At 35.9% G+C, this 16,791-nt stretch overlaps 1 protein-coding gene across 1 annotated transcript in view; it reads left to right on the top strand.

Moving 5' to 3' along the window:
• Nucleotides 1-2,705: 2,705 nt before the first annotated feature.
• Nucleotides 2,706-16,791, top strand: part of LOC309621762 (serine/threonine-protein phosphatase 4 regulatory subunit 4-like) — a 73,868-nt gene continuing 59,782 nt past the window's right edge. The window contains 1 exon segment of the mRNA XM_082409109.1: nucleotides 2,706-2,817. Coding sequence (XP_082265235.1) covers nucleotides 2,767-2,817 — 51 coding nt within the window. The 5' untranslated portion in view covers nucleotides 2,706-2,766.

Raw genomic sequence — 16,791 nt, 5'->3', positions numbered from 1 at the left:
GTTCCCTTTTCTCCACACTCTCTCCAGCATTTGTTGTTTGTAGATTTTCTGATGATGCCCATTCTAACTGGTGTGAGCTGATACCTCATTGTAGTTTTGATTTGCATTTGTCTAATAATTAGTGATGTTGAGCATCTTTTCATGTGCCTCTTGGCCATCTGTATGTCTTTTTTAGAGAAATGTCTATTTAGGTCTTCTGCCCATTTTTTTTTTTTTAACATCTTTATTGGAGTATGATTGCTTTACAATGGTGTGTTAGTTTCTGCTGTATAACAAAGTGGATCAGCTATACATATACATATATCCCCATATCTCCTCCCTCTTGTGTCTCCCTCCCACCCTCCCTATCCCACCCCTCTAGGTGGTCACAAAGCACCGAGCTGATCTCCCTGTGCTATGCGGCTGCTTCCCAGTAGCTATCTATTTTACATTTGGTAGTATATTAAGTCCATGCCAGTCTCTCACTTTGTCTCAGCTTACCCTTCCCCCTCCCCGTGTCCTCAAGTCCATTCTCTACATCTGCGTTTTTATTCCTGTCCTGCCCCTAGGTTCTTCATAACCATTTTTTTTTCTTTAGATTCCATATATATGTGTTAGCATATGGTATTTCTTTTTCCCTTTCTGACTTACTTCACTCTGTATGACAGACTCTAGGTCCATCCACCTCACTATAAATAACTCAATTTCATTTCTTTTCATGGCTGAGTAATATTCCATTGTATATATGTGCCACATCTTCTTTATCCATTCATCTGTTGATGGATACTTAGGTTGCTTCCATGTCCTGGCTATTGTAAATAGAGCTGCAGTGAACATTGTGGTACATGACTCTTTGAATTATGGTTTTTCAGGGTATATGCCCAGTGGTGGAATTGCTGGGTCATATGGTAGTTCTATTTTTAGTTTTTTAAGGAAGCTGCATACTGTTCTCCATAGTGGCTGTATCACTTTACATTCCCACCAACAGTGCAAGAGGGTTCCCTTTTCTCCACACCCTCTCCAGCATTTACTGTTTGTAGATTTTCTGATGATGTCCATTCTAACAGTGTGAGGTGATACCTCATTCTAGTTTTGATTTGCATTTCTCTTTAAGATCCTTTTTCAAATTAAGATAACATTCACAGTTTCCAGGATTAGGGTGTGGACATATTTTGTGGGGGGGGGGCCACCATTCAATCCACTACAAGTAGTATCTTATATGCAGTTTTAATTTCCCTCTTTTGATCTTCTCCTCACCTTGGCATGGGTCTCCTGTTTCCCTCCCTTCTCTTTTCCTTCTTGATTTTGTCTTTTAAAGTATTCACTTAGAGAGTAATGAGAATAGTGGAATGATTGTGCTGACCTGTATTTCACAGCCTACCGTACTGCAGCAGGGAAAAAGCCTTTGTCACAGCAGTGCAGCTTCATTTAATCAGAATATGCTGCTTATTAACAGAACTTATAAAACTCTGAAGCAAATAAATATAATACTTTAAAAACTCTTTAGAAAACCATGTTAAGGTCTTATATACATATAATAAATAATTCCATTTGAAGAGTTAAGTAAAAATAATTTTAGTTAAGATAAATAAATATTACGGCATCAGTAATTAACATTTAAATTGGTATCAGTTAACGACAGGTGGAATTTCCCTCTGAGGTGGTGCCACATTTACTAGCATCTTTTATATATATATATTTCAAGTACTTGCACAAGTTATGTTGGTTAGCTTATGTTTTATTTATTTATTTATTTATTTATTTTTGGCTGTGTTGGGTCTTCGTTTCTGTGCGAGGGCCCTCTCTAGTTGTGGCAAGCGGGGGCCACTCTTCATCGCGGTGCGCGGGCCTCTCACTATCGCGGCCTCTCTTGTTGCGGAGCACAGGCTCCAGACGCGCAGGCTCAGCAGCTGTGGCTCACGGGCCCAGTTGCTCCGCGGCATGTGGGATCCTCCCAGACCAGGGCTCGAACCCGTGTCTCCTGCACTGGCAGGCAGACTCTCAACCACTGCGCCACCAGGGAAGCCCAGCTTATGTTTTAAAAACAAATAATTTTTTTGCATGGAAGTGGTTTCTTGGAAGAATCGGAACACTTTTTCTGAGGTATTTAGGCCACTAGAGTATCACAGATTATTTTGGTAAAGCCTTAGTGACCTAATGAATGTTCTGTTAAAAAGGTACCATATAAATACACCCTACTGACTTTTAAGAATATAGAATATATCGTTAAGTTTCTGGTGACTCAATCTAGTGCAATAGGTAGTTTCATTGTCCTAGAAGAAAGTTGTATGATTCTGCTGTAGATTTTGTTGCTGTCCCTGCTGTTGTTATGATTATTAATATTTTACCATAATGAAATTTATCATTTATATTTTTATAAAGTATAGCAAACTGGCAGGTCACAGGAAAAAATAAGGTAGAATTTTAAAGTAACTAATAATGGTCTCAAAATTTTTAGACTTCAACAAGACGTGTGTGTGGATAGAGAACCTTGTTTTAGCATAAGCATAATTAATATCTTCATGCATTTGTTATAAGATTGACTTAAAGCCAGAAATTTCAGTTCTGGCTTTATTTGTATATCTAGATGATGTGTTTAAAGTTTAAAACTGTCAGAAGTCTGAGTGTTCGTTATTAAAAAGCAGTTGTTTTCAAGTTAATCCCTGCTTTTTATAATGTAAATTATAAATACAAATTTATAGTTACAAATTTTAAATTTGTGTTTTCTTTGTAAGTGCTGGTCAAGATATCCAAGGAACAAGCGTGATTGCGAATCTTCCATTTCTGATGCGACAGAACCCTACTGAGACACTTCGGAGAATCTTGCCAAAAGTCAGAGTAAGTTGCTGTGAAATAAGATTTGAATTCACCATTTTTTCCCAGTAGTACGTTGTCATTGTCAGGAGAAATTTTCAGAGCTTTTGATGGCTGATCTTTTGTACCTAATCCTTGAGTGGAGGAAGTATTATGATAAACATTTTGAATTATGTTGAAAATATTTAAGGAAATTAGCTGATGGAAATGGACAAATCTAGATCTTAAACTATAAAGATTTCTTTCGTTAATCATTTTCTCAGTAGAGACATTATAATGTTTTCAGTAGCTCAAAAAAAATCTTAGTCTTATAAAATCATAGCTATCTTATTTGGTATTCTGTTGACTTAAATATATATTAATAGTGTTTCTAGAACACTGATAATATAGTTTAACTGATAGTCCTAATAATCACCGTGGTGCCTGCTAAAGATTGAATTGTGGCCATTGCAGTTTTAGTTTTATATTTAATTACTTCCTAAATTCCTTCAGAATTAGTTTTCCTGCTGTAAACAAAATATTTGATCTACTAGAACTTTCTTTTCTCCGACTGTTTAATATTTATTCATTATTAATATATAATATTAAATATTTAATACATGCTATTTATTATTTATTTGTACCATATGCAAAGTGCTGTTCTGTATGAGAACTTGAATGAACAGGACAGATGATGTCTTTGTGTCTTCAGGGAGCTTACACTACTAATGGGGTCAGGGAGGTTACCTACTAACGGGGATTCTGTTTGCTAATAGTGAGTTTTGTAGACTTTGCTTTGGCTTTCTGTTTGGTTTAACTTTTTTATAATTTTTAAATTAATTTATATGTGTTTAAAATACTGTAATTATTAGTGTGTCCTTGGGTTTTATTTTTAGGCATATATGGCATGTTTCCAGTGATGTAGATCAGGGATATACCATGTTATTTTTATAAGATGTTCACATTTCTATGCAGGCAATATGGATTTTTTTTTTTTTTTTACTGATTACAGTGGTGAATTGAGAAGATGTTTATTTTAGTATCACGTGTGATTCAAAAGTGAATGAAGCTTTTTCATGTCTGTTTTTCCCAAATCATTCCATAATTTCAATGGATTTATGTCTACACAGTCTAGGTTTAATTTCACATTCAACTGAAGTGATATTAACTGACCTAAGCTTGTTAGCATGTCACCTGGGAGTACCAGTTAAACAGTAGTAGAAGGGAACAGGTGGTTAGGTCCTCTTAACTAAGGAGTTATTGTACATAAGCAAATTAAATTTAAAGCTAAAAATATTGAGCATGGTGTACACTCTGTGTTGAGCAGGCTAAATCCAGGCCACAGGCCGCATACTGCAAGTTAAAAGTTTCATAAAGCAAGAGTAAAAGATGAAGGATAGACAGTAGTGAGCTTTAGGAAGTCTCTAAATTATTTTGAAAAAAATCCTTTGCTAATGCGTTCACAATAAACTTAACTAAATAATAACTCCTGAGAAATCTTAATTTCATGGGAATGTATAAAGAATATTATACACTCACATATAGAGCATATTTGTACAAAGAATCAAATGTCTCTGCAGAAACTATATAACTGAGTTACAGAGGGTAAGATTTTATTAAGCTTTTAAAGTTATTAAGTTTAATTCATAATACAGAAGATTAACTGAAGAAAGGGATGTAAAGAAAATGTATACTAATGAATATTTACTAAGACAATCTTCGTAGCAGCCATTTATCTAGGACTTATTTTGCCCTGTACTAAAAAAGGTAGAAAACAGCCCCAGATTAGATTCTGTATCAGGAAGACATAAAGACTATGGAAAACAATTAAAGAACAAGCATAGGAGAGTATTTAATTGTGTGATTCTGATTTATGTAAAAATGCTGAAGAATTAAGCAAATGGGAAAGACTTCTTTATGGGGCAATAATAATGACTTTTATAGAGGGTTTAATATAAAATGTAGGCAGCTAAACATTTAAGCAACCCCACATCAAATTCTAAAACCTATGAGCAAATCATTTAAAATCATAGTATTCAGATATTGTTAAGACTTGTTGGTACTCACAACACCTTCTTTAATTCTGCCTTGCTTCTGTGAGTGGTTACTTCCAAGTGATAGAAGTATGACAAAAATTGCACATAGCCACTTTATTCACTCTTGCCATGGCCATAATTTCTTAGCTAATTTTATTAAAAAAGCAATCTTGTGTCTCAAAATGAGCATTTAGTAATAACGGCCTTCTCATTCATTCATAAAAATTTACTGAGTACCTCCCGTGTGCCAGGCACTGTTCTAAGCACTGAGAAAACAGAGGTGAACAAAACAGAGAACTTACCCGCAAGGACGTTTCCAGAGGGGGGAAACAGACATTTAACAAGTGAGTGAGTGTAAAGAACAGGATAAAGTGAGGGGGGCATTGGGGGAGCTGGGAGAGTGGGAGGATACTGACTGTGCTTTGGGAGGTCAAGGACACATCTTTGAGGAACTGAAAACTGAAGGGATAGGAGGAAACAGCCATTTGAGGAGTCAAGAATGAGTGGTCCAGGCAGAGACAGCAGGAAGAGTTTGGTGGAACTGCAAGAGGTAAGCGTGGTTGGAGTCCAGTGGGTGGGGGTAGGTTGTGAATTGAAGAGAGGACAGTGACGGAGCATATGCAAGTGTTGCTCTTTCTTAGGACAGTGGAGAGCCACTGAAGACTTTAAGCAGGGCGGTGACTTATCCCACGGACAGGCTACAATGATCATTTGCTAATTGTGTGGAGGGTGGATTGGAGCGGGAGTTGGGAAGCTGCAGCACGAGGGCGGCTAATTGGGACAATAGAGACTGGTGGATATATCCAAGATGCACTTATTGGGAGAGAATGAACTACATAATAGATCAGATGTGGAAAGCGAGGGATGACTTCCAGATTATTTCTGGCTTGAGCTTCCGTATGGTTCTGCTGGTTTTTGAGTGTCTTGGTTGATAATTTATTAAATCGATGGGGAAAAATAGTTTGAATACGCTCTAATGCTAATCTTCAGTGAATGATTTATTTTTAGAGAATTTAAAGACATGAATAATAATTATTTTATGTAAGAAGTTAATCATTGCCCAGGTTCTTTTCACATTTATAACAGTAGTATTAGCAGCTTTTAGAACTCCTGCTGTACCTTATCTTTACCTTAAAGAACATCAGATAAAGTGATGGAGATATTTCTGGGCTTATGTATTATAAAAATTCACCAAACAAAATGTTTTTGATTTTGTTTTTGTTTCTGTTGTTTTCTTTGCATTTGCATTTTATCTTTACAATAATGAATTAACTGAAAAATGGTTTAAAAAATAGGTTGCTATTTTTCACTGTTTTAGAGATGAAGGAATTTAAGGTTAAAAATAAAGTGGCAGAAAGAGAGGCAGGATTAGAACTGAGCTAACCCACAGTATTTCTTCAGTTTACTTTCTAAGTTATATCCAAAGTAGATGATGAAGGATAGTGCAGTTAGATCACTCATCTCAAGGTTAATTTAAATAAGAATCCAGAAAGGAAATATTTTGACCTCCAATTTAAATTCTCTATCTAATTATAGATATGAGACACTTCTGAATATACAGTTGACCCTTGAACAGCACGGGTTTGAACTGCTTGGGCCCATCTGTGCTTGGACTTTTTCAATACATATGTACCATTGTACTACACGATCAGAAGTTGGTTGAATCTGTGGTTACGGAATCTGGGATATGGAGGGAGGGCCAACCGTAAAGTTATATGTGGATTTCCCACTGTGTGGAGGGTTGACGCCCCTAAACCACATTGTTCAAGGAACAACTGTAGTAGTTATATCTATTTTATATGATTTAATCCTGGGGTATCTTTTGAAAAAGAAAACAGGTTTTTTCTGTGGTCTTTATTGATTAAGTTTGAATTCTTTCCACAATATATTAAGTTGAATTAATATTGGATGTTAGATTTGACTTGAACTTCTGGTTGTCTAGAAATGAAAGAATTTGTTTTGTCAGGATAAATTTCTAAAATACTGTGGTCCTTTGTAAAATGTAAAATAGTAATGATATAATTAACCATGTAATATCAGTGACTCCTTTATAAATGAAGTGCAAAAAAAAAGTCTCTACCTGTTGAGTTATTGAACCCTGTTATTGTTTTTTCACTTATTTTGGGAACCAAATAAGGTGTAAAATTGTCTATTAGAAAATGTGCAATGTCAGGAAGAGATAAAAATAACTGTAGGTCATTTATTGAGGTCTTACGATGTGTCAGGCACTGTACTCTGTCAAACATTTTACACATTTTTATCTCTTTGAATGCTCATGGCAGTTCTGTAAGGGTCACTTGATCGAGGAAGAAGCAACTTAGGTGAGTAACTTGCCCAAAGTCACGGTGCTAGCAAGTGGTATAATTAGGTTTGAATAGGGAGTCTGACTCCTGGGCCCTCTCTCTAAACTGCTATGCAACCTCTTCATTAGCTCATCGTGACTGCAACAAATATGTAATATATAAGTTTAGTTCCTCAGCCTGAGTCATCTCTCGTGTGGTTATTGCAAGAGGCCTCCTTACTGGACCTGTTGCTTCCCCTTTGCTCCCTGGAGCCCATTCAGCCAGAGAGATTGTTCATTTATTTATTTATTTAGGATCAAGTTACACATTACTTTGATGAATAAAATTGCATACATTTAAAGTGTACAGTGTGATGATTTAATATACGTATACATCGTGAAATGCTTACCACCATCAAATTAATTAATACCTCCATCATCTCACATAGTTAATTTTTTTCTTCAGTGAGATCTCTTAAAGATCTTTCAGAGAGATCAGTCATATCTTTTCTTCTTGAATGAAAACTACTAAAGTGGTGTGGTAGGCAGAACAGTGGCCTCCCAAAGATATCAGGTCCTAATCCCTGGAACCTGTAAATGTTACCTTATTTAGAAAAAGAGGTTTTGTAGATGTGGTTAAGGATCTTGAGACAGGGAGATTATCCTGGATTATCTGGGTGGGCCCTAAATGCCATCAGATGTATCCCTATAAGAGGAGAGCCCAGGGAGATTTGACCCAGACGTGGAGGAGAAGGCAGTGTGAAGACAGAGGCAGAGATTGCAGTGATGAGGCCACCAGCCAAGGAATGCCAGCAACTACCAGAAGCTGGAAGAGGCAAGTAACTGATTCTACCTAGTGCCTCTGGAGGGAGTGTGTCCTTGCCAACCCTTTGATTTTGGCTGAGTGATACTGATTTAGGACTGATGGCCTCCAGAACTGTGAGAGAATACATTTCTGTTGTTCTAAGCCACTCAGTTGGTGCTAATTTATTATACCAACCACAGGAAAGTAATACAAGTAACTTCCCATTTCAGATAGAGTAAAACTCCTTACCATGCCCTAAAATGACCCTGACTAGCTTTCTGACCTCATCACCTACCCTTCTTTTCTCTTTCTTCCATAAGGGCAGAAGGCTTGTCGGTCTGATTTATCACTGTATCCCCAGAATCTAGAAGAGTGCTTGGCAAAAATAGGCACTCAAAAATAATTTTAAAATGAGCATTGATTGAGCTTGATATTCTGAGACAGTAAGTGTCTACCTGAAAGACCAGTGACACTTGATCCACTAATGGCATTTTTGGATGAGAAGTAAAAACAGGATGTCAGTGGAGTGATATAATGCTGACTTACGTTTCTAGAGAGACCTTTTTTGGGGGAGGAGTGGGAGAAAGATATATAATAGGGAAAGGATAAAAGAGACATAATTCATCAATATGAAACTTAATCATTTGAGATCAGTAGATGTCTACGAATCTTTTGATTCTGAAAAGATTCATTAGTTCTACTTTTATTATATTATAAGTTTTTCCCAATGTGATTATTTGAGCATTTTGTATCTACTGAATAGAGGTAGATTTTTAAAAGTTTATTTTTAAATTTTTATAGATAGCCTTTACTATGTAAATAAATACATTTGTTACTAAAAGCTTAACTTTACTTACTTTTTAAGGCCTATTTCAAGTGGCACAGATATGTGGATAACCAATAATAATAATGTGAGGAACCCTTCCTGTGGGCCAGGCCCTGTGCTCAGTGCTTTAGACACATCCTTTTAAACCTCTTATAACAACTCCACACCACGTATTTATTCTCATTTGACAGTTAAGAAAATCTAGGCTTAAAAAATTCAGCGTTTGACTATGATATTTTGTTGAAGCATACAATTATATAATTTATTCTTACAGTGCACCAAGAAAAAAAGAAATAGTCTTAACTAAAAGAATTAAAGAGCACAAACAGATGATACAAATTGCTTTTTCCTTTGGTTTGCAGTTCAAAAATAAAAGTACCTGTCTTCCTCACTCTAGGTGATGTTTTCTGAGATAAGTTAAAAGTTAAGTTCTGAAAAAAGCACAAGGATTTTGTAAAGGCAACACAGTTATACATAATAAGCAGAACATGATGTTCCGGAACATGATGTTCCATACTCCCTACAGGTCATAAAAAGCCCGCAGTAGAGTAGGACTCTACTGACAGGCTTAGCATTGAAGGCCACTCTGATGTGAAGTAAGGTGAAGAAGAAAGTGAAGTTACTCCTATAATGTCAGATTGATGGAGAAAAATCATCAGGGTCAGAGTTGACCTTATGAGGAGTTTTTGTGGGATAGGAAGCATAAAATTGTGTAACTTATTCTTCCAGTTCACTAAGAAAAAAAGAAGTAGTATTAACCAAAAGAATTAGAGAGCATGGACAGATGGGATAAAATGACTCTTTCTTCTATGGTTTACAGCTCAAAAATAAAAATACATTGATCACAATGCATTTTGAAGATAATGTCTGTGTTATATCTTTTTATGTATATCCATTTGTGTTTAAGGACAAAATAGAGTAACATCATTAATTATTAGACAATAATAGTAAATTCAGTGGAAACACTGGCTGCAAATATAGTTTTTTCTGGGCATTTATAAAAAGTTACATAAGCTAATATTCTTAATAGATCTAAAAATATTCCCTTTCAGTAAGCTAAATTCTAGTGGAGACCAGTGTTCTCACATGTGCTTCTTAGTCATTCAATCATGTGTTATTTTTATCCTGCCTATGATAAAAATGAGCTGGAACTTCTGAATTTCTTAATTAGAAAATCTTTTATTTCTGTGATAACGGGGCCACCATTATCACAGAAATATTTGAATATTGTTTCTGACTTTAGGCATTTGGATGATACAAAGGATAATTTATGGATATTTTAATTTACAATCCTTGCAAGACTCTAAAACAAAGAAGATATTCACATACTCCACTGGAATAAAGGTCTGAAATGTTTGATTTAAAACTGTATGGATTAGCTAGCCTTTTGGCAGTGTGGTGAAGTGGATAGCCTAGAAAATGTTCCCAAATCAGAACATCTAGAAACTCTAGAAAAAGTAAAATAAGCATTCTTTTAAATGTATGGTTAAGCTTATAAGAGAGTAAGGAATATTCAGGGCTCAGAAGCAAAAGAATCAGTTCCACTTCTACTTAGGATATAGATGTGTGCAAGAAAACATCACTCCCATTCTAACAACAATGGCTTGTTCACAAAATTCACATCATCGTAACTTTTCTTGAGCCCGTCAGCAGTGGTCACAAAGCAATCAAGTGAACTGTATTCAGAAGAGCTCTCTGAGGAAAGATGGGACACAGAGACACCGACTTTTGACAAGAGTGGAAGAGGAAGGCGTGGCCACCCCCAAAGGATTGTTAGAAGAAATCAGCTAAATGTTTGACAAGTTTTTAAAGATTGATCTGTGGGCTCGCGTGTCAGTTTGGAATGACTCAGAGCTGCCGGCACAAGGGAGCTTTGCACTCACCTGTGAGCCCGTTTCCCCAGGCCTGCTTGCCGTGGCCGGGGTAGGAGACTGGACAGGACCTGCTCTGGTGATGTAGGTGCGGTGATGATTGCTGCTGGGGAGCAGGGGCACAGCGCTGCCCACTGCCTCACAGTGACGTGCACGGGCACACAGGGCGTTTCAGCAGCGGGTTGGGCACTATAAAAGAATCAAATGGAAATCCTAGAAATAAAAAAAGGATATCAGAGATGAAGCGTTTCTCCAACAGGGCCAACTGGGGAAAGAATCAGTGAACTTGAAGGTAGAAGTTATCTAAACGGAAACACAAAGATAAAAAAGAATGAAAAAATACAAGAGAGCATTCAGTGGCTTTGAGACAGTATAAAGTGGTATAATACACGGGCAATCAAAGTCTCAGAATGAGAGCAGAGAGAAGAACTATTTGAAGATATAATGGCCAAGACTTTTTTGAGATTAACTAATGACAACAAGCCAAAGACCCAAGAAGCTCGGAGGACCCCAAGCAAGGTAAATACACACACACCGTCCTCCTAGGCACATCGTGATCAAACTGCTGAAAATGAAAAATAAGAGACAGCCTTGGGAACAGCCAGAGACAAAAGAAACGTTAAATATAGAGGAACAAATGTGAGAATTAAGCAGCCTTATGGTCGGAAAATATGCAGGCTAGGGAGCAGTGGAATGTTGTATTAAAAGTACTGCAAGCAAAAGCAACAACAACAGCAAAAAAGGTCAGCAAGAAATCTGTACCCAGTGAAAATATCTTTCAAGGATGGAGGCAAAAAACTATTTTGTTTTTAGACAAACAAATTGAAAGAATTCATTGTACTAGACTTACACTACAAGAAATGGTGAGGGAGGTTCTTTAAGGCAGACGTAATATAATACCAGATGGAAATTGGATTTACATGAAGAAATGCAGAGCTCCAGAAGTGGTAAAAATTAGGGTAAATGTAAATGAAATAATAACAGTTCTACACAGATTCTTCCAGAAAATAGAGGATAAAGTAAGAACTTCACAAACGATTCTAGGAGGCCAGCATTATCCTGATACCCAAATAAGACATAGACATTACAAAAAAACTATAGGTGCGTATCCCTTATGAACTTAGATGCAAACATCTTTTCAAAAACAGCAGATCAAATTCAGCAATATAAAAGGGCTAATACATCATGACCAGTCAGGGTTTATCACAGTAACTTAGGGTTGGTTTAAAATTCCATATCTAATCAATATAAGCCATCATATCAACAAACTAAAACAAAACAAAAAACAAAATGCCACCATCTGATCATCTCAGTAGATTTCGGAAAAACATTTGACAAAACCCAACATCATTCCTGGAGAAAAAACCCCAAACTTCAGCACACTAGGAATAGATAGGAACTTCCTCTGTGAAAAACCTGCAGGTAACATCGTACTTAAAGGTGAAAGACTGAATGTTTTCCCCTAGTATCAGGAACAAGCCAAGAGTGTACACTCCTTACTGCATTTGTTCAACACTGTGCTAGGTATTGTAACCAGTGCAGAAAGGCAACAGAAGTGAAAGGTATCCACATTTCAGAGAAAGAAATGAGGCTGCGTTTTTCTGTCAGATGACATTATCATCTATGTAGCAATCTACAAAAGAAAAATATTTAGAACTACTGAGTATGGAAAGGTTGCAGGGTACAAGATAAATGTACGAATAAATTGTATTTCTACACACTAGCAATAAGCAATTGGAAATTGAAGTTTTTCTTAAACAGTGAAAGTATGTAATACTTAGGGATAAATCTGATAAATGTGTTAAGACCTGTATACTGAAAACTATAGAACATTGCTGAGAGAAATAATAAAAGAACTAAGTGAATGGAGATACACCACGTTCATGGATCAGAAGATTCAATATTATTATGTCAGTTCTTCTCAGATAAATCTATATATTTAATGAAAAATAATAATTCCAGCAGGTTAGGGGTTTTTTCTGTTGTAGAAAGTAAGTGAATTCTCAAATTCATACGAAAATTCAAAGGGCTTAGAATAGCCAAAACAATTTTGAAAAAGAGAAAGTTGGAAGACTTCTATTACCTGATTTTGAGACATAATATACAGCATAGCAATTAAGACTATGAATACTGGTATAAAGACAAATCAGTGGGACATATGGAGAGATTTTTAAAAAGCCCATAGATATGTTCCCAGTTGATTTTAACACAGGTACAAAGGCAATTCATTGCAGAGAGGATAGTCCTTTCAACAAATAGGGCTGGGTCAGTTGAGAAAAAAGTCCATACTTTGTACCATATACAGAAGTTAACCCCAAATAGATCATAAACTTGAGTGTTAAAAACTAAAATCGTAAAAACTTCTAGAAGAAAACATAAGACTAAATCTTTGTGACCTTGGGTTACACAAAGATTTCTTTATATATTGATACTAAAAGCATGATCCATAGAAGAAAAATTTGATAAATTTGATTTCATGAAAGTGTAAAGCTTTTGCTCTTCAGAAGGCAGTTAAGAGAATGAAAAAATAAGTCATGGAATGGGAGAAAATATAAATCACATGCGTGATAAAGCATATGTGTTCAGAATACACAAAGAACTCTCAAGACTCAGTAATAAAACAACCCAATTTAAAAAAGGGCAAGAAATTTAAACTGATACTTCACCAAAGATTTGTGGATAGCCAATAAACGAAAGATGTTCAGTATCATTAGTCATTAGATAAATGCAAATAAATTTATACACCTGTTAGAATATATGTACTAACAAAACCCTGATAATACTAAGTATAGGCAAGAATGTGGAGCAACTCAAACTCTCATACACTGTTGGTGGAAATGTATCAATAAAATTGTACAATCAGTTAGGGAAACAGTTTGGCAGTTTCTCAGAAGTTTAAACATACACCTATTGAATCACTCAACCAGGTCACTTCTAAGGATTAAGAGAAATTAAAGCAAGTGTTTATATAAAGACTTGTATATAATTGTAATAATAATTACAATTGTAATTATTGCAGTAATATCATTGCAACTCTATTTGTGATAGTCGAAATGAAAACTAATCCACATGGCCATCAACAGGTGAATGGATAAACAAATTGTGGTATATCCATATAATATACCACAAACTAACGTTTATGTATTCTGAATCCAAGTCCTTTGTTGGTTATGTATTGAAATATCTTCTTCCACTCTGTGGTTTATCCTAATGTTTTAGATTAATTTTGTAAACAACATGTTTGGGTTTTATTTTTTATCCAATCTGACTCTGTTTTAATTAGAACATTTCATCCATTTACTTTTAATTGCATATATTATCTTACTATTTAGTTGTTTTTTCTGTTTGGTGTTTTTTTTTGTCAATTACTTCCTTTTTATGAATTAATGAAGTGGTTTTATTACTTTATTTTCCGCCCCCTCCCATTAGCTTGGAACTCTCTTTTACTTTGTTAGTGACCTCTGGGATTATAACAAAGACACATTACCGAAGTTGAATGTTCATTGGTATTTTTACCTTCTTTCTGATAATATAAGTGCTCTTATTTTTGTGTTATTGTTGTCAGATATTTTAATTATTTATGTATTTCAAGACTCACAGTTATTACTGTTTTATATAATCAATATTTATTCAGATTTACCCACATATTTGTCATTTTTTGTTGCCTGTAGTGTTTTCATTTGGAATCATTTTTCTTCTGCCTGAAGAAAAATACCCCTTAGTATTTCCTTTAGTACAAATCTGCTAGTGACAAATTCTCTTTTTCTTTTTTGGCCTGAAAATGTATTTCACATTCAGTTTTTTAAATTAATTTTTTATTGTAATACAGTTGATTTACAATGTTGTGTTAACTTCTGCTATACAGCAAAGTGAGTCAGTTATACATATACATATATCCACTCTTTTTTAGACTCTGTTCCCATATAGGTCATTACAGAATATTGAACAGAGTTCCATGTGCTATACTGTAGGTTCTTATTAATTACCTATTTTATATATAGTAGTGTGTATATTTCAATCCCAATTTATCCCTTTCCCCGTTAGTAACCATAAATTTGTTTTCTACAGATTTTCTACAGATTTTCTACAAAATCTGTGACTCAATTTCTGTTTTGTAAATGGGTTCATTTGTACCATTTTTCTAGATTCCACATATAAGCAATATCATATGATATTTGCCTTTCTGTGTCTGACTTACTTCACTCAGTGTGACAATCTCTAGGTCCATGCATGTCACTGCAAATGGCATTATTTAATTCTTTTTATGGCTGAGTAATATTCCATTGTATATGTGTACCCCATCTTCTTTATCCATTCCTCTGTTGATGGGCATTTAGGTTGCTTCCATGACCTGGCTATTGTAAATAGTGCTGCAATGAACATTGGGGTGCATGTATCCTTTCAAATTATGGTTTTCTCCAGATATATGCCCAGGAGTGGGATTACTGGATCATGTGGTAGCTCTATTTTTAGTTTTTAAAGGAATCTCCATACTGTTCTCCATAGTGGCTGTACCGATTTACCTTCCCACCAACAGTGTAGGAGGGTTCCCTTTTCTCCACACCCTCTCCAGCATTTATTGTTTATAGATTTTTTGATGATGGCCATTCTGACTGGTGTGAGGTGATACCTCATTGTAGTTTTGATTTGCATTTCTCTAATAATTAGTGATGTTGAGCATCTCTTCTTGTGCCTCTTGGCCATCTGTATGTCTTCTTTGGAGAAATGTCTATCTAGATCTTCCGCTCAATTTTTGATTGGGCTGTTTGTAAATAGATGTTTTATGAACAAGATTTTTCCCTATCTATATGGAGGTTTCTTTCTAGCATATGTATGGCTTCTTGAATCTGTGGCTTACTTTGTCAGTTTTGGAAAATTCTCAGACATTATCTTTTAAAATAATGCTCTGCTTAATCTTTTCTCTCCTTCGAGGACTGCAATTTCACATATATTTGACCTTTTCATAGTATCTTCTATGTCTTTTTTCTTCTTTTCCATCCTTTTCTCTTTGTGATTCATTCTGAGTGTTATCTTGGCCCATGTTTCAGTTCACTAATTCATCTGTGTCTAAGCTGCTTTTGATTATTGTATTTTTCTGGTCTGGAATTTCTATTTAGCTCTTGAAAAATTCTGCCATATCCTTTTTAAAAGGTATCTTTGGGGCTTCCCTGGTGGCGCAGTGGTTGAGAATCTGCCTGCTAATGCAGGGGACACGGGTTCGAGCCCTGGTCTGGGAGGATCCCACACGCCACAGAGCGGCTAGGCCCGTGAGCCACAACTACTGAGCCTGCGCGTCTGGAGCCTGTGCTCCGCAACAAGAGAGGCTGCGATAGTGAAAGGCCCGCACACCGCGATGAAGAGTGGCCCCCGCTTGCCGCAACTGGAGAAAGCCCTTGCACAGAAACGAAGACCCAACACAGCCATAAAAAAAAAAATTAAAAAAAAGTACCTTTGATTTTTCTGTCAAAATTCTCAATTGTATCTTTTATTCTTTTGAACCAGGTATGTATCAGATAGCACCAATACCTGGGGCTCCTTTTGGTACTTTTCTATTTCCTTTTGCGTCTGCTGGTTCTCATTCATATTATCTCTTTGTGTGCCTGGATATTATTGACTGTGTGCTTGATCTTGTCTTTGACAAATTTTTCATAGAAGTAGTTTGAGACCTAGGGTAATATCTTCCTCTAGAAAGGAATATGTTTTCTTCTGACAGCCACTTAACTGCACTAGCAATAAAGTCTCACTTAATCCAGTTTCATGCATCAGATGACTTGAAACTGGGTTATCCTCTCTGCAAAGGCTGGGCTATGTTATTTATTTTTTTTAATTTTTAAATTTTATTTTTTTATACAGCAGGTTCCTATTAGTTATCCATTTTATACATGTTAGCGTATATATGTCAACCCCCATCTCCCAATTCATCACATCACCACCCCCCATCCGTGCCACTTTCCCCCCTTGGTGTCCATATGTTTGTTCTCTACATCTTTGTCTCTGTTTCTGCCCTGCAAACTGGTTCATCTGTACCATTTTTCTAGGTTCACACATATGCATTAATATACGATATTTGATTTTCTCTTTCTGACTTACATCACTCTGTATGACAGTCTCTAGATCCATCCAAGTCTCTACAAATGACCCAATCTTATTCCTTTTTATGGCTGAGTAATATTCCGTTGTATGTATGTACCACATCTTTA

Source organism: Balaenoptera borealis (genome assembly GCF_965194805.1).
Source record: "Balaenoptera borealis genome assembly, contig: HAP1_SCAFFOLD_960, whole genome shotgun sequence".
Classification (NCBI taxonomy): Eukaryota; Metazoa; Chordata; class Mammalia; order Artiodactyla; family Balaenopteridae; genus Balaenoptera; species Balaenoptera borealis.
Note: the sequence above shows the minus strand (reverse complement) of the source record. Positions and strands in the feature narration are given on the sequence as shown.